The sequence below is a fragment of the Diaphorina citri genome, unplaced genomic scaffold (assembly GCF_000475195.1).
Source record: "Diaphorina citri unplaced genomic scaffold, Diaci psyllid genome assembly version 1.1 scaffold1051, whole genome shotgun sequence".
NCBI classification, from domain to species: Eukaryota; Metazoa; Arthropoda; class Insecta; order Hemiptera; family Psyllidae; genus Diaphorina; species Diaphorina citri.
In genome coordinates, this window is record NW_007378480.1 from 54,093 (window position 1) to 79,209 (window position 25,117).

At 39.3% G+C, this 25,117-nt stretch overlaps 3 protein-coding genes and 1 long non-coding RNA gene across 4 annotated transcripts in view; 1 reads left to right on the forward strand and 3 right to left on the reverse strand.

Moving 5' to 3' along the window:
• The window catches only part of LOC103513947, a 7,855-nt gene extending 3,944 nt beyond the window's left edge, over nucleotides 1-3,911 (forward strand). Inside the window, exons 4-6 of the mRNA XM_026827032.1 lie at nucleotides 2,515-2,564; nucleotides 3,081-3,191; nucleotides 3,783-3,911. Of these exons, the coding sequence (XP_026682833.1) occupies nucleotides 2,515-2,564; nucleotides 3,081-3,191; nucleotides 3,783-3,911 (290 nt within the window). The remainder of the gene's footprint in view (nucleotides 1-2,514; nucleotides 2,565-3,080; nucleotides 3,192-3,782) is intronic.
• A 405-nt stretch (nucleotides 3,912-4,316) lies between these two features.
• On the reverse strand, nucleotides 4,317-5,393 carry LOC113469381. The gene is made up of 2 exons (XR_003392825.1): nucleotides 5,275-5,393; nucleotides 4,317-4,925 (listed from the first exon to the last, which is right to left on the reverse strand). It is a non-coding gene; the product is annotated as an uncharacterized LOC113469381 (long non-coding RNA).
• Nucleotides 5,394-14,814: 9,421 nt separating this feature from the next.
• Nucleotides 14,815-23,741, reverse strand: LOC103513948 (trehalase). Its single transcript, XM_026827033.1, has 9 exons — nucleotides 23,148-23,741; nucleotides 20,505-20,704; nucleotides 18,949-19,154; nucleotides 18,367-18,566; nucleotides 17,837-17,973; nucleotides 17,146-17,312; nucleotides 16,565-16,766; nucleotides 15,286-15,482; nucleotides 14,815-14,981 (listed from the first exon to the last, which is right to left on the reverse strand). Exons 1-9 carry the CDS (start codon nucleotides 23,339-23,341, stop codon nucleotides 14,838-14,840), a joined length of 1,647 nt encoding a protein of 548 aa, XP_026682834.1. The 5' UTR covers nucleotides 23,342-23,741; the 3' UTR covers nucleotides 14,815-14,837.
• Nucleotides 23,742-24,330: 589 nt separating this feature from the next.
• LOC103513949 (exocyst complex component 4-like) overlaps nucleotides 24,331-25,117 on the reverse strand; it is a 1,632-nt gene continuing 845 nt past the window's right edge. The window contains exon 3 of the mRNA XM_008478806.3: nucleotides 24,331-24,381. Coding sequence (XP_008477028.1) covers nucleotides 24,331-24,381 — 51 coding nt within the window. The remainder of the gene's footprint in view (nucleotides 24,382-25,117) is intronic.

The following is a 25,117-nucleotide window of genomic DNA, read 5'->3' on the forward strand; positions in this document are numbered from 1 at the left end:
CTCTGAACTTTAAACCATACATCTAGTTGTTTACACTGGTTCCTACGTTGTGTTTTGCAAAACCAACTGCTACCAACGACGCGCGAACCGCCGGCATAAAACTGGGTAAACCTATAGTTGGTGCGCGTTGTAAGGTCACTACCCTTAACCATTATGTTAGTTACACGATAGTGGTGACGCGACGCGACTACCGACGTGATTTTTAATTATGTAGAAAAAAAATTCTCCAAACTGTCTCCCTTGAGATTTTCAACCCCATTTTCTTGTGAGTTTATTCGTAGTAAGTTATCCTATTCCTTTCAGCACACTACAAGTGTGGTCTAAAAAATACACTCTTTTAACCAATCTACCTTTCGATATTGCAATTTCCATTCTCCCTCTCTTTCCCTCTCTCTCTCTCCCTCTCCCCCCTTTCTGTCTTTTTCTCTCCCCCTCTCTCCCTCTCCCTCTCTCCCTCTCCCTCTCCCTCCCTCCCTCTCTCCTTCCCTTTTCCTTACTCTTCCTCTATAGTGTGGACTCCAGACAATGTCTAAAAAGTGTTCTTGTATTTCTTGTTAATGAACGAAAAATGTGGTCCACCCCTTTAGTGAACAAATGAAAATGTGGTCCACCCTCTTAGTGAACAAATGAAAAATGTAGTCCACCCTCTTAGTGAACCAATGAAAAAGTGTGGTCCACCCCCTAAAACAAATGAAAAATGTGATCGACCCCACTTAATGAAAAATGATTTCCAATATCTTATATCTTAATGGATGAAGAAATGATACGGATCGACAAATGAAAATCTAAACGGTTGACTGTTTGTTGTTTGTTTCAAATATTCAAACTCAAAAGGTCAAGCAAACAAACGGGAAAGGCGAAGATCACTCTTGCCGAATAGTTAAGTTTAAGATGCTTTAAAATAAAAATGAAAGACAATGGAAATGGATGGATATCACAAGCCATAAATGAGATAAATCGCCTTGGATGATCTCTGTTAGTCCGTGGATGGATGATTACTCTGTCATAACGTTAGTTAGGCTTAAAAGGTTTAACCCTTTACCCACACCTTCATAGGCAAAATCCTAGGGGATTAATTTTTTTTTTTTTTTTTTTTACGTCTTTTTTTACGTCGGGTATCCATAATTCTTGACCATGACATAAGTACTTGCGAAACAGCATTCTCTTTTCTTTAAAACACTTTTTTAATTCCAGCTAACCCACTAAAAACGCTAGAAAATCGTTCAGGCTTAGTTAATACACAGCTACCACAAACTAGGCATATCTTTCCAGCACACCACAAGTGGTCTACAAAAAAGCCTTCATCCATGATACTCCCGGGTCGGATGTATATGCATATATTATATGTCATATAGCATCCCTATACGATAAACAGATATTTTACGATAAGATCCGTATGCCGAATCGATTATCCAATGCTACCTAGCTTATACCGTTCCCGAGATATTATTAAATTACACCGAAAACCGCCAAAAAGCGGTAAAATGCCGCCAACCGTTGCACCGGTCTTAACCAAAAGTTTCGTGTCGCATCCTTGTCACATTTGACAGCTACATACCAAATTTCAAGTCTCTAGCTCTTACCGTTCTCGTGATATTTTGTTTACAGACAGACAGACACACACACAGACAGACAGACAGACACACAGACAGACACACACACGGACCAATGGCTGAAACTTTGTATTTAGGCTCTAGGGACCTCAAAACGCGTTTTGACACTAAAAACTGACCATCGAAAATTTGACCCGATTACATTACTTTCCTTCCTATAGGATAAGGAAAGTAAAAAAGGAGGAGGAGGAGGAGGCGAAAAGTAAAAAAATAATAATCTTATCTTATCCTCTTTCTACCTCTATCTCCTTCCCCCTTATTTCTTTACCTTTATTATAGGTATCTTATTTTCATTTAATCACCTAACCATTGTTCTTCTGTCAGGTCTCTCCCTCTCTCTCTCCCTATCTCTCTCTCTTCATGTCTTCCATGAACCTGTTTTATCGAATCTTTTTTTACAATTAAAAAAAGGTCTTATCCATATAGCTTCGATGTACCTTCGATGCATACGAGTACCTACCTACATACCTACACAGTTATATCCACCTCATGTTAAAGTCCACTAAGAGAGGGGTTCTTGACAGAAGAAGAGGAGAGAGGGGGAAAGGAGGAGGAAATGTGACGTCTTTTCTTCTTCTCTTTCTCCCCTTCCTCCTCCGTCAACTAAGTGATAAAAAATCAACTAATAAAGGGATAGTCAGAGAAGAGGAGAGGAGAAGGAATGCGATAAAAATAAAACAGCTTAGGAAGGGGAAGAAAAACGGGATAGAGGGGAGGGAGAAAAGTGATAAAAGAACAGTTAACAAGTCAATAAAACAGGTAATTGAAACTTATTGGAAAAAGAAACAGAGGGGGAGGGGGGGGGGGGAGAGTGATACACATTGATATGGGGGACAAATAAAACAGAATTGTTTCTCCTTCTTCTCCATCTCTTTTCAATTTACCTCCTATTTCTTTTTAGTGTTCTCAACATTGAAACCTGATGAAGTGGAAGAAACTAGTTTCTCTCAGGTAAGAAACTAGTTTCTCCCAGGTAAGAAACTAGTTTCTCTCAGGGAAGTAGGTACCTATACCTTAATACTCCAGTCACTATTGTCTCCAAGCCAGCCTAGTTAGCTTGGTTGGTAGCACGTTTGCCTTGCAAGCGCTAGGTCGCGGGTTCGATTCCCGCCCGGGGCGGATTTTATCCTGAACGGATAATGTTCATTCTCGGAACGGCTGGCTTTTTTCTATCCTGTATTTCTTCTCTCTTCGCATTCGGGATGATAAAACCTTAGCAAATATAGTTCCCTCTATCAAACCTCTTTAAAAAAATACCTAATACAGCTTCCCCATCCGTGGCACAAGCTCTGCTTATAGGGATGGGTATACCATTTATAAAAAATGTATGTTCTGAGAGTTATGTCGAACAAATATTAAACGGAAACTTAATAAATTAAATACAGAAAACCTTCCAAGTTTCCAACTTCCTGAGCATAGATTTAAACGAGTTTGATATTCGATATCTGTTTTCTACTTTCTTTTCAGAATGGTAGCACATCGGGCGTACCCAAGCCACCAGGAGTGCCAAAGGAAGTGGAAGGAAGGAAATTCAAACCTCCAATACCTCCTGATATAATACTGCCTGATGTGGAAGAGGTAGGTAGAGTCATTTAGGATCGTCATTTTGGAGGTAGACGCTTGATGCTTAGTGCGCGGCCACAACCGAACGGCGACCATAGACCATTGAACCTCTCCAAGACCATCGGCATTGCAGAAAAAATATTCAGCTCAATTTTTTGATTTTCTCCAATGGTCGGTACTATATGGTCAAGGCTCCGTTGAGGACACTTCTATTCATTAGCATTGTTTGTTTATTTTCTCTTCGGTCGGTACTAGGCTATGATCGATAGTCGGTTCTCCATTGTGGAATGTGGACGCCTAATTGGGTGTTATTTCGGATATTTTATCAATACACTACCTGGTTACCAAGCTAGAGGAAAATTGATCATTACTCGAGATCGGTTTTTATTTCGACAAAATCCTCTTACATTGCACATCTACATGGAACATATTTAAGAATATTCCTACAAAATTTCAGCTTTTTAAGTGCTGGGGTTCTGGAGATAGAGCTATCAGCGTGTGAATGAATGAATGAATGAATAGACCTACCTCACTTCAAATAATACTAATAATGGTTCACTCTTACAGTTAGGTAAATTCACTCTTTGTCCTTTGTATTTCCCCCAGGCGCCTCCTAGTCTGAAGCAGTACATAGTGTCCATATTTCAGCTGCCCTACTCCCTACGCGTCCTGTGTGCCACCAATCTGTTCTGCTGGATGGCACATGTTTGCTACTCACTCTACTTTACCGACTAAATTCATGACTCCTGCTTCGTTTGTTTTGTGCGCAAGCGTTTCTGCGCATTTTGACGTGAAATCTGACGTCACAACTCTTTGAACTTTTTCATTCGAACGGCAATTAAAAATTGAATTTTCGACCTTTTAAAGTTACTTTCTCGGAGTTTTGACCTAGCTCAGATTCGGATTTTTCACAACTTCTTACGTAGGAATCGATCTTTTATTAATAATATTTAAATATTTTCCCAGTTGCAACTCCTCCATTGTAAAATGGTTCTAAATGAAACATTAGCTCCCGAACTAATATAATGGTCGTAAATATTACACCAGCTCCCGGACTAATATAACGCTTGCAAATCTAACGCCATCTCCTGGACTAAAGTAATGACCATCAGTTTGATTGAGTCTTGCATAACATTCCACATTCCTCCGTTAATTACCCCCAGGTACTTAATAGTAATTAGGTTTTTATTAATTGTTATTGCCTCTACTTTAATTATTGTTTTCTTCCTCTCTTGCTGTTCTAGACAATAAAGAAAAATTGTAAATAATGATAACATCTAGATATCTAGTCATGAGGTTTCTATTCTACTAAGGCAAACATTGACCGAACGAAGCAAAGTTGTAGTTTTAGCCACTCTAGAGCCTAGTTGGCTTGGGCCAGCCTAGCTTGGAGGGTAGCGCGTCTGCCATGTAAGCGCTGGGTCGCGGGTTCGATTCCCGCCCGAGGCGGATTTATCCTAAACAGATAAGGTTCAGAAAGGCTGGCTTTCTCCTATCCTTTCTTCCTTCTCTTTTCTAATACATCACATAAGGACACTAATATTATTTATGGACTTCTCGAGACTGAGTGTCCCCCGACAGTACCTAGCTCCTGACCTCTTCAGACTACCATGGCACCAGTCAACTTAGCAGCCTTGCTGGACGTTGCTTAACTTGTGTGTGTGAGGAACTTTTTCATCAACATCATGTTTTGTGAGTTTTGTCTCCAGTCTTGGCTTTCTCTTCCAGTTGTATGGTCAAATCAGTCACCTGCAAATAAAACCAATTGGTATCAAATGATTTGTTTCGTTATCTGTAGAATTCAGAAGGGGTTTTATTGAGCCCCATAGGCCCGATATAAACTTTAAGTAAGTAGTAATTAGGTGTTCCAAACCCAAATTTCATACCAAAATCCCACTGAACATTTTTGGCAGTCATAAAGCTTTTAACATGTAAATTATGCAACATCGTCGATTTACATGTTAAAAACTTAAAAACCCATTGATCAAAAACGGTTTGCGTCAATAATCAATAGAAGTTGGTCTTTGCGAAAATGGCTCACCTCTCTGGTCTATTACTTTTATTAACCAAACTAGAGGTCGTTAGCTGAATTTCTTACCATATCTAGCAGGATTTCTTCTTTTATTCTCAGCATGTTGATTTCTTCTCGGGCAACTTTGAGTTTTTCTCGCAGGTCCAAGTTGTTCTGAAAGCTGTCGTCTTTTTCAACACCATCTGAAATTACAACCAAAGTAGCTTAAGCCAGCCTAGTTAGCTTAGTTGGTAGTGCGTCTGCCTTGTAAGCGCTAAGCCGCGGGTTCGATTCCCGCCCGGGGCGGATTTTATCCTGGTGGGATAATGTTCGTTCTCGGAACCGCTGGCTTTCTCCTATCCTGTCTTCCTTCTCTCTTCGATTTCGGGACGATAAGACCATAGCAGTTACAGTTCCCTCTGTCAAACCGGATCTGACTCATTGACTGAGTAGGTAGTCCACTAAAAAGAATACCTACTAAAAGGTGATACTCACTCTTTAATTATAGGGAGTTGTACGATACACAAAAAGCCCACTCCGAGGCTTAGGTGTGGGGGCGAACAGCCCTAAGTTGGGTTAAGCTACTACAAATTTAATAGGGAGTTGTAAAAATTCAATAACCTTATAGGTTATAAGGAGCTAAGATCTGACTTACTGACTGAGCAGTTCACTGAAAAGAGTAGTTCTTTTCATAACTCACTCACTCTTCACTCTTTACTCCTTTCTATTCCTCTCATTTCAGTTCGAGATTTCACCGGAGGGTGACCCTCTCCCCTCCACTCAGATTCGAGGTCTGGGCACAGACCTGGCTATTGTCCAAGCCATGGTGTTTCTAGCTCAGTTCTCTCTATCACTCTGCCTCGGAACTATCATCTCGGTGGCCGGAACTACCACAGTGGTGGTCGTGGTGGCCTCATCTCTCGCCTTCTGTGGTGCTCTGACCGCGACTAAAGTTCTCTATTTGGACCTGTGAATCGGATGCATTCTTGGGAGCCTGTTTGGCCGGCTACTAATGCCCAAACTTACCACCTACAGCAGGCTTGTCCAACCCGCGGCCCGCGAAGGCCCGCCTAAAAAAATGAACGAAAATGAGAAATAACAGTAAATATACTAAATAAAATAGGTAATTAATGCATGAAAACTTTCAAATTTATTTGTGTACCGAAGACGAGAATGTCGATATTCACGCATGATTGTGTCAGCTGCAGAGTGTCCACAGAAATCGCACTAATGTCATCATGTGGTAAGTTTTCATAATAAAATAAAATTATATTATAATTAAATGGCTTTTGGGATGAACTTGTTGGAAAACAAAGGCATCTTTTGGAACTTGGAGACTGGATAAATGAAACTTGAATTCTTGACGATTGATGGAAGTTCTTTCAAATCGGGGCTTTCAATGGCTTCAAAGGCATCGATAAAGGGTTTCAACAGGAAATGCTGGTTTGGACAATAGGAATAGCCGGCTTTGAATAAGTTATTGAACTTTGAAGAAATGAAAAACAGCACTCGCGAGAAAAACCGATATTTTGATGAGATATTTAGGTATTAACTATCTGTATCTATTGTCAAGAACAAATAATAATCTAGGTAATACAAAATACTACTACCAAAGTTTCTAACTTTTTGAAGCAAGGATGAATTTAAATAAGTATTTCCATTTCCAAGAATCCAAGTCATTTTGTTTGTTTACTTTTCTGTCCCTGCGTTTCCATGGCAACCTATCATGTACTCGTGGTTGTAAACGAAATATCACGGAAAAACACGATCTGTCGCCATCGGTTTCTTCCGGCCCATTTCCCGGTTTTGAGGTCACTGGGTTCGATTCCCAACAGGGATGATTATCTTTTCTTGTCTCTCGATTTCGAATTAAACCCAATCCTAATTCTCTGAAACGCATGGTGCCGCGGGTTTTTTTTTTTTTTTTTTTTTTTTATTAGTTTTATTTTATTTATGTATCTATCTATATATAATATTTCTATTGTATCTATCAAAAGTATCAAATACCTATCACGTGTGACATGCACATGTATAGGTATTAATAGGGATTTTTGTCAATATGTTTGACAGTATTTTTTTTTTTTAAAGGTTTGACAGAGGGAACTGCAACTGCTATGGTCTTATCGTCCCGAAATCGAAGAGAGAAGGAAGACAGGATAGGAGAAAGCCAGCCGTTCCGAGAACGAACATTATCCCATCAGGATAAAATCCGCCCCGGGCGGAATTTTTTGAAATCAACCCCAATCAGATTGCTTGATCCGAAGTTAATCCAAATACGCTCACTTGTGGCCTCGGCCATCAATGATCTACTAGTGTGGTTGCTTGTCCAAAGATAGTCTATTCGTACTCAAGTATGATTCGTAGATTCGTAGAAGCTCAACCCGTCCTTTGACAGTCTGTACCTATGATAGAATGATGGGCTTTGGAAATTTTCCATGTAGGTAGGTTTTGTGTCAAGTAGTGTGAAGTCGTAAATTTGAATAATGCTTGGTAATCTCTCATTGAGGTGCCTTGTAAGCACAAGCTCGCTGATTCTTCAGAACAGCACAATAGGCCCATATAAACATCACTCCCAATTGACGTCTTCCGTCATTCCAGTGATAAACGCTCGTAAATTCGTGATCTCCATCAAATCTATCCAGTGGCGTGTAGGTATATTTTTTTTGGTGGCCCTCCTGCAAGGTTTCGCTTGGGGGCCTCTGCTTCAATAAGCGGTGCTTTATTTAGACCATAGACTGTCCTCATGCCAGCCGCTCACGCTCAGTCCCGTCAGAACGTGTGTGATGGAAAAAGCTTGAGACCTAGGTCCTTGGTCTTATAAACGGTCTCGACGCCAGCCTAGTTAGCTTAGTTGGTAGTGCGTCTGCCTTGTAAGCACTAGGCCGCGGGTTCGATTCCCGCCCGGGGCGGATTTTATCGATGCCAGCCGCTCACGCTCAGTCCCGTCAGAACGTGTGTGATGGAAAAAGCTTGAGACCTAGGTCCTAGGTCTTATAAACGGTCTCGACGCCAGCCTAGTTAGCTTAGTTGGTAGTGCGTCTGCCTTGTAAGCACTAGGCCGCGGGTTCGATTCCCGCCCGGGGCGGATTTTATCCTGATGGGATAATGTTCGCTCTCGGAACGGCTGTCTTTCTCCTATCCTGTCTTCCTTCTCTCTTCGATTTCTGGACGATAAGACCATAGCAGTTACAGTTCCCTCTGTCCTCTTAAAAAAACCTCTTAAAAAAAAAGCGGGTTTGACCACTAGACGTACCACGTGGTTCAAGGACACAGCAGGAAAAAAAAAAAAAAAAAAAAAAAAAAAAAAAACGGTCTCGAAACCTAGGTCTGAAGCTTTTCCCACCACGCACGTTCTGACCTTCTGAAGCCCATCAGCAGATCGGCATACTGTCGGTATACATATTTATACGAGATTTATAGGTTCCCCTTTTGGAAATCTCACTACACGCCACTCTCTTTATGAATATTATTTCTGGTAAATCTTCACAACTCATGAGAGAGCATCTTCTCAATACTCTTCAACAATATAATTATTGCCCGACATAGACACTTATTATTGCCAGACACTTTAATGACTCATGAATCCTATGACATATCCGAGTACTGGGGAACTTCCTGTGACTGGGGGGGGGGGGGGGGCACCCCATTATGACTGAGAGAAGGTCAGAGGGCAAGCGGGATTATTAGACGTCTGATTACTGAGTGCACCCCGAATCCAAGCCAAAGATCAACAAAACTGTTCTGTGAATTTCTTTGAATTCGCATCCAATATCTTTGAATTGACATCAGTAGACATTAGACATGGATGCAGAGACTTCAAGAGTCAATCAATGTGTTTATTGTAGGTCTGTACACAACATTAATAAATTTAATGTTGTGTACAGACATTAAATAAATATTTTCCGTGAATTTCTTTGAATTCGCATCCAATATCTTTGAATTGAGAGTAGACATGAACGTAGAGACTTCAAGAGTCAATCAATGTGTTTATTGTAGGTCTGTACACAACATTAATAAATTTAATGTTGTGTACAGACATTAATTTAAATTCAGAATTAAATTCAGAATTTAATTTAATAAATTTAATGTTGTGTACAGACATTAAATAAATTTATTAATGCATTGGCAAACAGGCATCATGCGTGTCAACGTGTCCAGGTTTGAGTTTTATTTTTACTCTTTTCTCTGCGAATTCGTAGGTAATAGTGAGACTCAGTATTGACTCTAGTTTGCTTATACCTTGTACCTAGGTAGTTTTCTTCAATTTCCACGAAATACTTGTTATATACCCATCAACGTCCATCGTAGAAACTATATAGGAACAATACAATTTTATTGTACACTTACAATGTGTGATACTGATAATTTAGCGACTTGGCAATTGATTGGACCAGGTGTTAGTGATTTCCGCGGTTCCGCTTGTGTACTCATAGTCAGTGGACAGCCTGATCGATTCCAGGAACTGGCGAGTTTATTTTAGATGAGAACAGTTTCTATTGATGAAAATTACAAAGGACTTTTTAGTATTTAGTCGGGTTGGCCAGGATAGTTAGCTTGGCGGGTCGCTGGTTTGATTCCCTCCCTGGGTGGATTTTATTCTCCTTCTCTCTTCGATTTCTTTACGAAAAGACCTTGGCAGTTAGCAGTTACAGTTCCCTCTATCAAATCACTAGGAAAAACAAAAGTAAAAACCGAATGGGTTAACTTCCAAAATAACAATCTGTTCAAAGTTACTAGACCGTAACGTATTTTTGAAGATGAGCACCAATAATAATGAAAGTCATTATTTGGGATAAATCTGACGTGACTATTATTGAGGATGTTAAGTGGAAGAGGAAGGTACCTACACAATATGACCGTTTTCTTATATGTACCTATATACCCCTCATCACCTGACTTCTTCAGACTAGTCAGTCAAAATAGCAGCCTCGCTCGACGTTGCTTAACTTGTGTGTGAGGAATCAACATCATGATTTGTGAGTTTTGTCTCCAGTCTTGGCTTTCTCTTCCAGTTGTATGGTCAAATCAGTCACCTGCAAATGAAACCACTTGGTATCAACTGATTTGTTTCGTTATCTGTAGAATTCAGAAGGGGTTTTATTGAGCCCCATATAAACTTCAAGTAAGTAGTAATTAGGTGTTCCAAACCCAAATTTCATACCAAAATCCCACTGAACATTTTTGGCAGTCATAAAGCTTTTAACATGTAAATTATGCAACATCGTCGATTTACATGTTAAAAACTTAAAAACCCATTGATCAAAAACGGTTTGCGTCAATAGAAGTCGGTCTTTGCGAAAATGGCTCACCTCTCTGGCCTATCACTTTTATTAAACCAAACTAGAGGTCGTTAGTTGAATTCCTTACCATATCTAGCAGGATTTCTTCTTTTATCCTCAGCATGTTGATTTCTTCTCGGGCAACTTTGAGTTTTTCTCGCAGGTCCAAGTTGTTCTGAAAGCTATCGTCTTTTTCAACACCATCTGAAATTACAACCAAAGTAGCTTAAGCCAGCCTAGTTAGCTTAGTTGGTAGTGCGTCTGCCTTGTAAGGATTTCAAAGGCAAATTCAAGTAGATACTAGACACAAATTATATAAGGTTATTAAACTAAGTACAATGAAATGCTAAATGCTAATCCCATGACAATGATGTCAAATGTGACAAATAAACCAAGTTTTTCAATTTGAATGTATGTACAAATACCAAAATACAAATGATTGGCCCCTTTTAAAATAATTTCCCAAAGGTTACCAAGTTTATCTAGAAAATTATAATAGGAGAGACTTACAACAGGTACATAAATCAAATCAGAGAAAGCGGTTTGGCTTTCTAATCATACGTCCTCGACGATTCAAATGATACTGTGGAATTGGGATTGTCTCGTCAGGTTCAGGATCTACAATTGGGTGATTAACAACTGATGGACTTGATGGACGATCCAAATTTCTGCCTGATTGTGGGTCCGCAGTTTTACTAGTCAAAAACTCATCATCATTATCATCATCAGACTGCAGGTCTGGTGTCCCCTGGAGTTGCTGTTGAACATCTGACATCTCAGCAGGCTGCGTGTCTGATGCCAGGTTAGAATCTGGCTCATTTCCTGTTTCATATGACGGGTCAGACTCAAGGAGGTATAGTCTTTGAACAGGTCTCACAATAGTTCCATTGGCTGTGTGAACATGTGCTACTCGTATTTCACCATCTTTTCCGGGAACCAAATGTACAACACGTCCTAGGGGCCACTGGACATTTTCTACGACGGAGAAAAAAGTCCAACGAGCAACAATTTATATCTCTCTTCTTTTATGATTTGTCTTTGGATGCATGAAACCAAATTCGCCTCTTCTACCCATGTACAACAAGTGACAATATTTTCAACAGCGGAAAAATTCAAATTATGATTCTCGCAACAGTATTTTTGAAATTTGAAGATGAGCACCAATAATAATGAAAGTCATTATTTGGGATAAATCTGACGTGACTATTATTGAGGATGTTAAGTGGAAGAGGAAGAGAGGAAGAGGAGGAGGAAGAAGAGAGGGGGGATCTCAATCAATGAAGGAGGCTAAGAGGAGAGGAGGAGGAGAAGAGAACAACAACGAGCAACAATTTATATCTCTCTTCTTTTATGACTTCTCTTTGGATGCATGAAACCAAATAAATATAAACTTATTCTAACAAGTTACATATCAAAAGACAAAAAAAAAATCTGAACTATCTATAAAAAATTTGATCAACCAAATAGGACATGTCAATCAAAAGTTATCCCCAAAAGAGGAGAAGAGAACAAGAAGAAGAAAAAGAAGAGAAGGGGATCTCAATCAATGAAGAAGGAGGAAGAAGAAAACAAGAAGAAGAAGAAGAAGAAGAAGAAGAAGAAGAAGAAGAAGAAGAAGAGAGGGGGGGATCTCAATCAATGAAGAAGGAGGATTGAATTGAATTGAATTGAAACATGGTAACATTTTATTTTTTACAATACAATACAATACAATACAAATACAATACAATAATAATACAATACAAGAAGAAGAAGAAGAAGAAGAAGGAAAAGAGAGGGGGGATCTCAATCAATGACAGAGGAGGAGAAAGGGATCTCAACCAATGGGGGGGAGGAAGGGGAGGAGGATTAGAGGGTCATCATAATTAATATCTGGTAATAATGGTTTATTTATTTGTTTATTTATTTCATTATCTACATAAATATGTAGAATGTTGAGGGATTAATAAAATAATAAATAATGACCCCCCCCCCTCTCCTCTCATACGTAGATTGTCATTTTGACATAGACTATTACAGACATATCCGGTTATTGCTGTGATGCAGTCTGAATTTCCCATCCAGCTCCAGACAGGGTGGGAGACAGACCTGGGTCTGTCAGACAGTCTGAATGTGAGTGACGGACATACGGTTCGTTCTCGGAACGGCTGGCTTTCTCCTAAACCCCATAAGAACACTGGTCACTGCTCATTTGTGAAAGCTCTTTTCTGTAGCATTTTTTTATTGTCATGGCTTCTGAACTAGTACCACACTTGTTTCAAGATATGTATGGTTTAGTTGCTATTTAGGCCATAATTCTGGTGTGAATGACCTGGTATTCCAGTGTTAAAACACCTTATTCAAAAGAAGCTCTCCAGAAGATAATGGTCAACCATAATTCAGGACCAAAGTTGCTCTATTGAAGGCTCTCCTGTTTAAAAAGCTCAAAAAGAGTTTTCATCAGTGTTAAAACACCGTATTCAAAAGAAGCTTTCCAGAAGATAATGGTCAACCATAATTCAGGACCAAAGTTGCTCTATTGAAGGCTCTCCTGTTTAAAAAGCTCAAAAAGAGTTTTCATGTCAAAAGAATATCTACTGTACTTAGGGCCATATCCAGGATTTTGCCCATATCGGGGCCCAAAGGTCCAAATAATGATGTACCAGGAGGTGGATGCACCACGTTTTCAGAGTGTGGCCCACAGTGCAAGAGAAAAATCTTGAAGGGGGGGGGGCAGGCCCCTCAACCCCAAAGTTTTGGAGTCTGATTTACAGTAAAAGAGAGAAATGAAGCTTGAGGGGGATGGGGTGGGTCCCCTTGCCCCCCCCCTCCTAATTACAGCCCTGACTGTACTAGTAATGATAAACAATAAACAATTCTGTCCTAACCAAGAACTGCCCTAACTCTAACCAAGGTTACTTACAGGCATCTAGTGAAGGTTCTATGTCAGAAGGCTCCTTTCCTGCTTAGGCTGTTCAATAGCGGTCAAACCATACATTTCTCGAGGTCTGGCCTGTGTGTGCCAAATTCGAGTGACTTTAGCTAAAATCTAAAGGCCTCAGAATTGCAAACTCTTTTTGATTGAGATTTTTCAAAGATTTGGTGTTAAATAGTTTGATCATCATAAATCATCAACGCTGTCTGCAAAATTTGAGCAACCTGTGGCTAAAGGTAAAGTTGTGAGAAACGCTAGTTCCTTTTGAGCTTTTTCCCAGTATAGCCCTAAATAGCGGAACTTTGGTCCGGAATAACGGCCGAACCGTACCTTCTGGAAACAGGGCCCAAGGATGTTTTTGATCTACATAACTTATCGAATCTTTGTGCCAAGTTCGAGTGACTTTGGCTGAAATGTAAAGGCCTGAGAATTGCGAACTCTTTCAAAGATTTGGCGTTTAAAAGCGGCCGAACCGTACATTTCTCGAGGTCCGGCTCGCGGACACTTTTGATCATCATAAATTATCGAAGCTGTCTGCAGTTTGAGCGACCTGTGGCTAAAGGTAAAGTCGTGAGAAGCGCTAGTTTCTTTTGAGCTTTTTCCCAGTAACGGGGCCCAAGGATATTTTTGATCTACACAATTTATCGAATCTCTGTGCCAAGTTCGAGCGATTTTGGCTAAAATCTAAAGGCACTCAGCACTCGATTTTCGTTTTCAGGTTCTTTTTGAATGAAACCCCTTCTATCAATTGAGTAGGTACAAGTCTAATAACAACAGAAAGGAATGTAAAGTTTTTATCTTGAGCAAGGAACCCTCTCAACTCTCAATGTTATAAACATGTAAAATACAAGGTTTTTCTCACATCGTGTGAACGGTGCTTATTGAGATTTTGAAACGCTACCTAGTGGCGAAATTTGAAACCTGCGTTATCAACAAATTTTTAAGCGGGAAATTTCAAAAAATTAAAATTTGCCGTTTGGGATATTTTGAGGAATGAGGAAGAACTGCGGACTGATCAAGAAAAATTGTCATTTAGGACTATCGTATCCTTCATTCCTGTGTGATTAATAGTAGTGTTGAAGTAGGACCTCGCTCATTAACTCTTCAACAGCAACCTGAGATCAAATAACCTTCTGGTAAGTCGTAACTTTCTATTCCTACTTCTGGTGGGTTTCACCAACCTATTTTTTTGCCTCCAACAGGCTGATAGCTTAACGGCCTTTATACAAATCAAATGGACCTGTAGGTCTTTTAAGGGCTGAAAAAATAGTGGTGAAATCCACCAACAGAGTTATAACTTCATGTCCTTATTTGGCTAGAATTGTTAAGGTGTAGATTTTTTGTTATCATAGAGATGTCACAGTTGTGATGTTTTATGTTATAATACCTATATTTCCTCTGATAATTGTTTTGGTAATAACTACTTATTTTAGGTACTAACCTACATCAATTCTCTATTACTTACCTTGAGTATTGTTGAAAGATATAGTTTTTCCGTATCTATTTAGAAGCTCAAATGCGAATCCATTGGTCCAACCAAATCCAGTTTGTGCCTCGTACTCGCCTCCATTACCTGTCTTTCCAATGAGTTCTACATCATACTGAAATATCACAATAAATTTAATATATATATAAAAAACAAGGTTAATTGGGAGTTATGGAGGATTAACATTCAAACTTTTTTCAATATCTCTATGTAAAAAGGCTCCGAAAGTCTCATCAGCCTTTGGAGGTTTGTACAATTTGGTTTTATTTGTGCAGATTTATAGTGAGATTTTTACCTCGAGGTAACTGTGTATGAAATTGATCCCAAGGGCAAGGTAGGCAAAGACCTAGACGTCCTAGACCCTTGAAAAAGGCATGTGATGTGTTCCAATCCACTTGACTCCAAATGTGTTAACTTACTTTCTCAAACATAGCCTTGCTAGTTTCATAGCCCATATAGTTTGTGAAGAGCCACTTTTCAGCCAGTCGGTATGCCACTTGCTTTGCTAATTTGTCTTGCGTGTAGTCCAAGCCTTGTATGATGAATGCCTGTAGTGGGGCCCAGGCATTAGGGTAATCCCATTGTTGAGTAGAGTTGAACAAGGAGGTAGGGGTACCTGTGAGGGAGAAAAAAAAAAACTGTATTCCTTTTGGAAACTGAAATGATTTCCCCTCTTCAAGATGGAACATTTCCAAACATCAAAGATCAAGGGTTGGCACGTTTCCTCGCTGTACCTTGTCCAGAAGTTCTCCCTTGCAGTAGATTTGGCTGAAAAATAGAACAGACAGGATGTGGCTGTTAGATAGATAATAGGTTAGATAGGTAAAAGAAAAGATTTGCATAGATTTGGCTGAAAATAGATAAGATGAGGGTTTTTATTTATTTAAAGGTGTTATTTTTTTTTATTATTATTATTATTTTTTTTCCGGTAAGGCGCTTTAACTCTACGTGTTAAGCAGGTCGTTCGCGCCGACTCGGGTGGATTAAATTAAGTGGTACAGATTAATAGCTTTCAGATAGTTGATTAGGGAGTCAACGCCCTCCGCAAGGGTTGGGAATACACCATTTGTATTTCCAATGTTTCAGTACAGGCACTTCCACAATTCATAGTGTTTAAATTAATTCCCTATTTTTACTTTCCTTATCCTATACCTAGGAAGGAAAGTAATGTAATCAGGTCAAATTTTCGATGGTCAGTTTTTAGTGCCAAAACACGTTTTGAGGTCCCTAGAGCCTAAATACTGTATTCCTTTTGGAAACTGAAATGATTTCCCCTCTTCAAGATGGAACATTTCCAAACATCAAAGATCCCTCTTCAAGATGGAACATTCCCAAACATCAAAGATCAAGGGTTGGGAATACAGCATTTGTATTTCCAATGTTTCAGTACAGGCACTTCCACAATACATAGTGTTTAAACTAATTTCCTATTTTTACTTTCCTTATCCTATACCTAGGAAGGAAAGTAATGTAATCAGATCAAATTTTTGATGGTCAGTTTTTAGTGCCAAAACACGTTTTGAGGTCCCTAGAGCCTAAATACAAAGTTTCAGCCATTGGTCCGTGTGTCTGTCCTTCTGTCTGTCTGTAAACAAAATATCTCGAGAATGGTAAGGGCTAGAGACTTGAAATTTGGCATGCAGCTGTCAAATGTGACAAGGATGCAACACAAAACGTTTGGTTAAGATAGGTGCTTACCATAGAATTTCACTTGATTGTCCTTGGTGATAATTTCATTGTCCCGCAAATACTGCAGCACTCTCTCAGCCACATATTGTTTGGAGAATTTGTAGCTCAATGTCCACAGAGGAGTTATGTTTGAGACGTAGAAATAGTTGCGGGGCTTCTTGTTCTTAATGTCGTAGTCTAGCCATACACCAACCTGTTCATTCCATAGAACCTAGGAGAAAGGAAACAGTTTTATTCACTTTTTCAAGAGGTTTTATAGAGGGAACTGTAACTTCTGAGGTCCCATAGTCCTAAAATCAAAGAGAGGAGGACAGGATAGGAGAAAACCAGCTGTTCCGAGAACGAACATTATTCGGTCAGGATAAAATCCGCCCGGGAGGGAATCGAACCCGCGGCCTAGCGCTTACAAGGCAGACGCGCTACCAAACAACCTAACTAGGCTGGCGGAGAAAGAAGCTTTGTCTGTTTAGAATAAAGTTCGACCAGGGCGGGAATTAAACCCGCGGCCTAGAGCTTACAAGGCAGATGCTCTACCCTACAGATAGGAAAACAAATATTTCATTAGTCCTCTATATTAATTTGAGTGTCACCTCATGAATGGCTTCAAGCAGTTGGTACGCAATCTTCTTGTACTTGGCACTCAAATCCTTGTTGCCAAATTTGAGCCACCATTCGCTCAGATAGTTAGCGTTCATCTGAAGGATCGCATTGAGGTCCACGGGAATGATCGATGTGGTGCGAATGTATTTGAGGCCTCCTGCAAGTAGGAATAGGAAATCTTTAAAGCCTAGTACACACCGGAAACACTTGTGTTCGCAAGAGAACAGAAAACAACAAAAACAGTCATGGTCAGTCACTTAACTGATTCATAAATAAATAAATAAATTTTAAAGCCGGAAACACTTGTGTTCGCAAGAGAACAGAAAACAACAAAAACAGTCATGGTCAGTCACTTAACTGATTCATAAATAAATAAATAAAGATTGTACCTCGGTACCACTTTCGCATTACTTCAAGGCACTTTCTTTTACACTCATGCCTATCCAAGAACGGAAAAGTCTAGTTATAAAATTTCCGCCCTGGCCGGAATTCGAACCCAGCACCTCCGGATTGACAGCCGGTGCTCTTGACCACTCAGCCACAAAGTTGGGGGGTACAAATTTTCGTGTCCCTCTCGAATGCCTGTCACGTGTCACACCCTTCAATGGGCTGTCTCAGATCTGACTTATCATTTCCACAATCAAGAGGTAATTTGGATTCAAGGTACCGCTTCAGTGTTACCTCTATTGCTACCGTCCCGTGCGATGAACCACCGACTGGAAAAGTCCCATCCGGTTTCGGCACCTGCCTTCAGCTCTGAGTACAGGAAGTTTTTCTCATCCTCTGTCTGCAAATCTGCTGCCTCATGGTAGTCCTCTCTGAAAGTAAAGTCTCTGTTAGTAGTTTCATGAACCTGTGGAGCTCCACTAGAGGTCTTCGAAGGTAATGAAGACGAAAAGCTTATCAGCAAGATTATTTTATGTGTGTCATCTTCCTGCCCGTCCCCGCCCTTCATCAGATGAACGAGAAGAGACACAATACTTCCCATTTAGGTGCTGGATCAACACGAGAAAACCAGAAAGTAACCCGTTGAAACATTTGCAATCGAAAAACGAGTACAATTTAATGTCGCTGGTGGGCATCGAACCCGGGACCTTCTGCATAGCATTACGCGTAACCAGTGGGCTAACCGTACAGTGTAACCACTGGGCTAACCGTACATATTTATTACCCCTTTTGTATCAGATAAAACCTAAAACTAATTATTTTACCTGTAAGACTCGGGCCTAGGGCCTCTGGACGGAGCGTAGTATCGAGCCCAGAAAACAGAGTAGGCAAATAGGAAAATGTAACTTCCAGGCTGAAGGCAATCATCGGTTTTGGTTGGCCTATCATAAAGGGGCTTTTCAGTATCATTCTGGCAGGATGAACTAACTCTACTTACATTCTTGATAATTTCAATACTCCTCAGCTTTCACCGACCACGAGGGTTGAAGGGTTCTCATCTATGAAAAATCAAAACTTTCCCTTCGATTTTTCCAAATTTGCATTTCCAGGCAAATATTACCAAACGGACATTATTTTTTATTCATATATTTATTTTTAGTTCAACCCCGTTTATTGTAAAAAAAAGTCGAATAACACAGCAAACAGAGTAGACAAATAGGAAAATGTAACTTCCGGGCTGAAGGCAATCATCGGTTTTGGTTGGCCTATTATAAACGGGCTTTTCAGTATCATTCTGGCAGGATGAACTAACTCTCCTTACATTCTTGATAATTTCAATACTATCTATGAAAAATCAAAACTCTCCCTTCGATTTTTCCAAATTTGCATTTCCAGGCAAATATTACCAAACGGACTCCGGTCTCTCGCTCGGGCCCGGCCCATTTGTGGCCGCCCTCGAGTTTGCTTCGGGCCGAGAAGCGACCATCTGCGGCAAGCCCAACCGGAACATTTTCCTCCAGGCCCTCGGCTCTTATCGGCCCCAGGAGGCCATTATGTTTGGCGATGACGTCACGGATGATATCCAGGGAGCGCAGAGAGTGGGCATCAGGGGCTGTCTGGTGAAGACGGGAAAGTATAGGCCCCTGGATGAGACTACAATAGAGACTGCCCCTGATTTTCTGCATGACAGTTTTGCGGATGCTGTTCGGGATATATTTGGTGACAAAAGCTAAGGTAAGTTTCGACACAAAGTTTGGAGTAAGTTTTTTTTTTTTTTTTTTTTTATAATCAGGGGCTGTCTGGTGAAGACGGGAAAGTATAGGCCCCTGGATGAGACTACGATAGAGACCGCCCCTGATTTTCTGCATGACAGTTTTGCGGATGCTGTTCGGGATATATTTGGTGGCAAAAGCTAAGGTAAGTTTCGACACAAAGTTTGGAGTAAGTTTTTTTTTTTTTTTTTTTTTTTTTTTTATTATTTTTTTTTTTTCTATACAAAAACGGCCCTCTCCACCAGTTTTTTTTTTTTTTTTTTCAGTATACCTACGTTCAAAAACGCGCCTGTTCACACTGGAAATATAACGCTTGTTTCCCTTTGGAAATTCTGGATAATAATTAGCCACGAAACTATGCAATACAATGTAAAATTTCTACATTTCTAAGCCTCCGGGGCCTTTTTTTTGCTGAGTGAGATTCCAAAATTAAAAAATCCATTCTACATTATACTTATACTCCAAAACTACAAATATACGATTGTAGACTCTTTAGTCATTTCTTATTCAATATAATGCAAAATATTGGTAACAAATTTTAAAACCAACATGCCAATAAAACTCGACCATGGAACATATCAAGCTACCACCTTCCAGGTTTTAAACCAGGTAGACTGGATTCTACAAAATTTTTCGCAATTCGGATCTAGTTTTTTCTCATTCGAATAATCGTGAAATTTTTATGTGCACATTTTCAACACTTTGTGAAATTTAGATTTACAAATCTAAGATTTTCCCAGCTCTTAAAAAAAAAAAAAAAAAAAAAAAAAAAAACAAAAAAACCCTCCCATTTTTCTTTTTTATTTCCCCCCCCGCCGTTTTACAACTCAAAGTATGCAACTTGTCTCAACCTGCTGGCTCAGATTATGGATAATCTCTTGCTAGACATAATAGCGCCTCAAATAAACACCCTATACACTCAGATTCGGGCAAGATAACCAAGGTCCTTCTATTCTATTCTACTCTATTGTCCTACACTATTTAACCTGCCTCGGTGGTGTAGTGGTCAAGGCGCTCGACTGGTAAACAGGAGGGCGTGGGTTCAATCCCAGCCGAGGTATGGAATTTTATCCTCAATATAATTTGAGAATTTGACCACAATAATGGTAGTAGCCTACTGCTGGAGTAAAGGGATTTTTCAGTCCTATGCGAGCAGTATAAATAAGCACTATTATTATTATTATCATTACCTGCTTCAAAGTATTCGTTGACAAAGTTGGTCAGTGTGGTGGTGTCCGGATCAGCATTATTGGTGAGCAGGGCTCGAAACTTGGCCAGAATCACGTCCTCTGGCTGTTTCAGTTTGAGATCGACAAACGATTTCGAGTCGTTTGGAAACACGTTGCCTCGCTGTACCTTGTCCAGAAGTTCTCCCTTGCAGTAGATTTGGCTGAAAAATAGAATAGATAGGATGTGGCTGATAGATAGAAAAATAAAAAAAAAATAGATTTAGATAAGACGAGGGTTTTTATTTATTTCAAGGTGTTATTTTTAAACTTCTTCATTGTATAAAAATTTAGTTTTATCTGTGTTAAACACGTTATGTAGGTACATAACTTTCAGGTTATCTGAGTGTTGGATACTCAAATAATATGAATGATTCTCCTATTTCTCTTTAATTTTCAGATTCCCTCCAGGGATTGTAAGCTGTTGTAGAACTTTTTTGAAATCTCAACGTGAAATCTGGAGGACTCCAGACTTGCAGCTCATTGCCTGTGTGGAGGTAAAATGAAGTGTTAAAATGGGGACAAAACCACAGTTTATTATTATTTTATTTATTGCTAAACTAGGTCTTATCCTTGTTATATTATGTGATTGTTATCCTATCAAATATACGAGACCTTGTTTAGACTGCTGGGGTAAAGGGACTTTTCTGTCTTATTCCCTCTCCACGTTTGATCGAGGCATGCTAGAAAAACAGGTGCCATTTAATTTGGGCTTCAAGCTGTTTCTATAGTAAAACAGCAACTAAGTGACATCCTGGTTCAGTTTTACAACTCAAAGTATACAACTTGCCTCAACCTGCTGGCTCAGATTATGGATAATCTCTTGCTAGACATAATAGCGCCTCAAATAAACACCCTATACACTCAGATTCGGGCAACGTTAACACATGACCATAAACCCATGATGTCAAATTTTTGCTTTGTACCATAGAAAATTTCTGTGGTAGGTGGTGCCATAGAAAATTGTCTGTTTATATTATTCTCCGAAAGTAGGACCACACGATATGGTAGAGTGACATATTTTCTGGCAATTTTCTCTTCCTTACCGTGGAATTGGTTTTCGTTAACACATGACCATAAACCCATGACGTCAAATTTTTGCTTTGTACCATAGAAAATTTCTGTGGTAGGTGGTGCCATAGAAAATTGTTCATATTATTCTCCGAAAGTAGGACCACACGATATGGTAGAGTCACATATTTTCTGGCAATTTTCTCTTCCTTACCGTGGAATTGGTTTTTGTTAACACATGACCATAAACCCATGACGTCAAATTTTTGCTTTGTACCATAGAAAATTTCTGTGGTAGGTGGTGCCATAGAAAATTGTCTGTTTATATTATTCTCCGAAAGTAGGGAAATCTCAAGACAAGTCCGAAATTTAGAACAAAAAGGTGTCCTTGGTAATCAAACGAACAAACTTTTGACGCTATTTCTGCTATTTGGAAATCTGGAATTCTGATATCTTGTAGAGAGAGAAAGATCTAAATCAAATTTTTGCTTTGTGCCATAGAAAATTTCTGTGGTAGGTGGTGCCATAGAAAATTGTTCATATTATTCTCCGAAAGTAGGACCACACGATATGGTAGAGTCACATATTTTCTGGCAATTTTCTCTTCCTTACCGTGGAATTGGTTTTCGTTAACACATGACCATAAACCGATGACGTTAAATTTTTGCTTTGTATTGAAAATTTCTAAGGTACCATAGAAAATTGCCAGTTTATATGTTGTTCTACCATATCGTGTAATATTAGCTTTTCAGATAAGAAAGGCTCACTGGAAAGTAGAGCGCCACGCCACAGGCAAAGCTTTTGGTCTGTAGGAAACGAAATCCAAACAAACTTTAAATTTTAAGCGCCGCGGTCGAAATTTTTTATAGGTACCTATACCCATCTACTAGTACAGGAATTTCTTAAGTTAAAAATACACCCATTGGAATATTCCTAAACACAGTACAAAATTTTTCGTAAGAATAGACCTCCATTTAAAATATTCGTAGGTTCGTATTCGTTCAACCCAACTTTCAAGGCTGTTTGCCCGTACACCTAAGCCTTAGATTGGGCTTTTTGTGTACGGAGCTAAGCAACATAGGCATTAGGTAGGTACGGTAAATTCAGTCGGTTTTACCTGAAATCATCAATCGTCCTCAGCTCAGGTCAAATTTTTGCTTTGTATTGAAAATTTCTAAGGTACCATAGAAAATTGCCAGTTTATATTTTATGTTGTTCTATCATATCGTGTAATATTAGCTTTTCAGATAAGGAAGGCTCACTGGAAAGTAGAGCGCCACGCCACAGGCAAAACTTTTGGTCTGTCAGAAACAAAATCCAAACAAACTTTAAATTTTTCATAGGTACCTATACCCATCTACTGGTACAGGACTTTCTTAAGTTAAAAATAAACCCATTGGAATATTCCTAAACACAGTACAAAATTTTTCGTAAGAATAGACCTCCATTTAAACATAAATATTCGTAGATTCGTATACGTTTAACCCAACTTTCAGGGTTGTTTGCCCGTACACCTAAGCCTCAGAGTGGGCTTTATGTGTACGGAGCTAAGCAACATAGGCATTAGGTAGGTACGGTAAATTCAGTCGGTTTTACCTGAAATCATCAATCGTCCTCAGCTCAGGTGACGAAGACTTTTCGCCCAAATAATGGCCCGCACCCTGTGCATCCTCCGCCACTGGGCAGGGTAGAAAATCATCCAGAGCAATGAGACTGATCTTGTCTGCCTCGTCAGTGCCGGAGGGTAACGTCTCCGTGACAGTTTCAGTGACGGTCTCAGATAGCACCATAATGTCGAACGGCACTGATCGGTTTTACACTAATTCGCACACAGTCCAGGGGAGGGTAGGCTTTTGAAGGTGGCAATCGCTTTTGTAGAAAGGGTCCGAAGAAGGTAACAAAAAATCTGTTGGATCTGGTTTTGTAGGAAGGTCCGAAGAAGGCAGACCGACTTTGTAGCAAGTTCTGAAGAAGTAGGTACCAGATTGAGGATTTGTAAAAGTGTCAAAAAAAAAGGATTTTTCGCACTCGATTTATGAAAATAAACGTAATAAATACACTTAAAACTCTTAAAAGTTAACAATATTAAAGCTTTAGATAGATGTAAAATCAGTTTTGAGTATATTGTTGGTGAAAATTACGAATTTTCAAAATGTTTGAATTTTCACTTATTTATAAATAATGTATTTATTCATTTTATTTTTTATCTACCTAATAAATAATTTTCTAATGTAGATTTTTAGAGAGTGTTATCAATAAATAAATAAATAAATAAATAATAAATATATATTTATAAAAAACAGTTTGATATAGTTTTTTCACACTTTTTTCTTCTGGTGAGAAAACGATTCGACAATCTATATCAGACTAGAATTTTATATTTTACGGAGAACTTGATTTTTTGTTAATAAAAAAAAACTATTTAATTCAGGTATTTTTCAAATAAAACAAAATAATTTAAGTACCTTCCGACGAGTATTATTTACCTAGACCCGACAACTTCCTAGGTAAATAAACTTCTAGTGGATTTAGTTCAAGATGATGTTTCAAACAATGAACTCCTTAAAAAAAAAAAAAAAAAAAAAAATATGAAGAAATCCGGTTTTATCACATACCTCTCATTTGCTCCCTTTCAGTTCTTCCAAACCAGAGCACAATTTTTGCGCTTTCTAACAGTACCCCCTGTAATGCCTCGTATGATCGTAAAATTGGTAACACTAATTCCGGCCACACACGTTAAGACCGTCTGACAGACCTAGGTCTGTGAGGCCGCGGTCTGTCACATGATCTGAGCCTGAGTGGTGGGCACATAACACGTAAGTTCAATGGCCTGGCAAAGTAGAAATATATCCTCACTTAAAGATTTCGACCACGATTGTCCGTGATAATGATACAAATTATAATATTATAAACAGCCTTCTTTGGGTAGGTCATGTACGAGTAAATAGTTGTGATAAGAAATTCCTCGTACTTGGTTCAGAAAATTTCTCTGGCCATCCAAAGGGGCAACTGCTCGAGCATCATGAGCACGTAGCCCTCTGGAAAGATGTTAGAAAAAGTATTTTATTATTATTATTATTATTATTATTATTATTATTATGTTCCATAAACGAACATTATTCCTTCAGAATAAAATCCGGCCCGGGGCGAGAATTGAACCCGCGACCTAACGCTTACAACTTGGCTGGCGAACCCACAAGGATTGATTGCTGAATGTTTACATGATGAATTATTTTATATGATACCATAGCCATAGAATATACCTTGTTTATGCTGGTAGCATAGAAAGAGTTTTCAAATTATTGACGATACAATTCCATGTCTTAGCAGTCTTAAGTGATGGGATTCGAACCCGCGACCTCATGAGTACCAGGCGAGCGTACTAAGGACATCCTGTGGGAATATTGTGTGCAGTTTGACTGATGCTTCCCTACCTATTAACCTATATTACGAGTACTTATAATAAAATATGCATATGCGTTTGTCCAGGGCCATATCCAAGATTTTGCCAAAGGGGGGCCCGTGGGTCCAAAGACTAATGGACGGGGGGGGGGTATGGTCCAAAA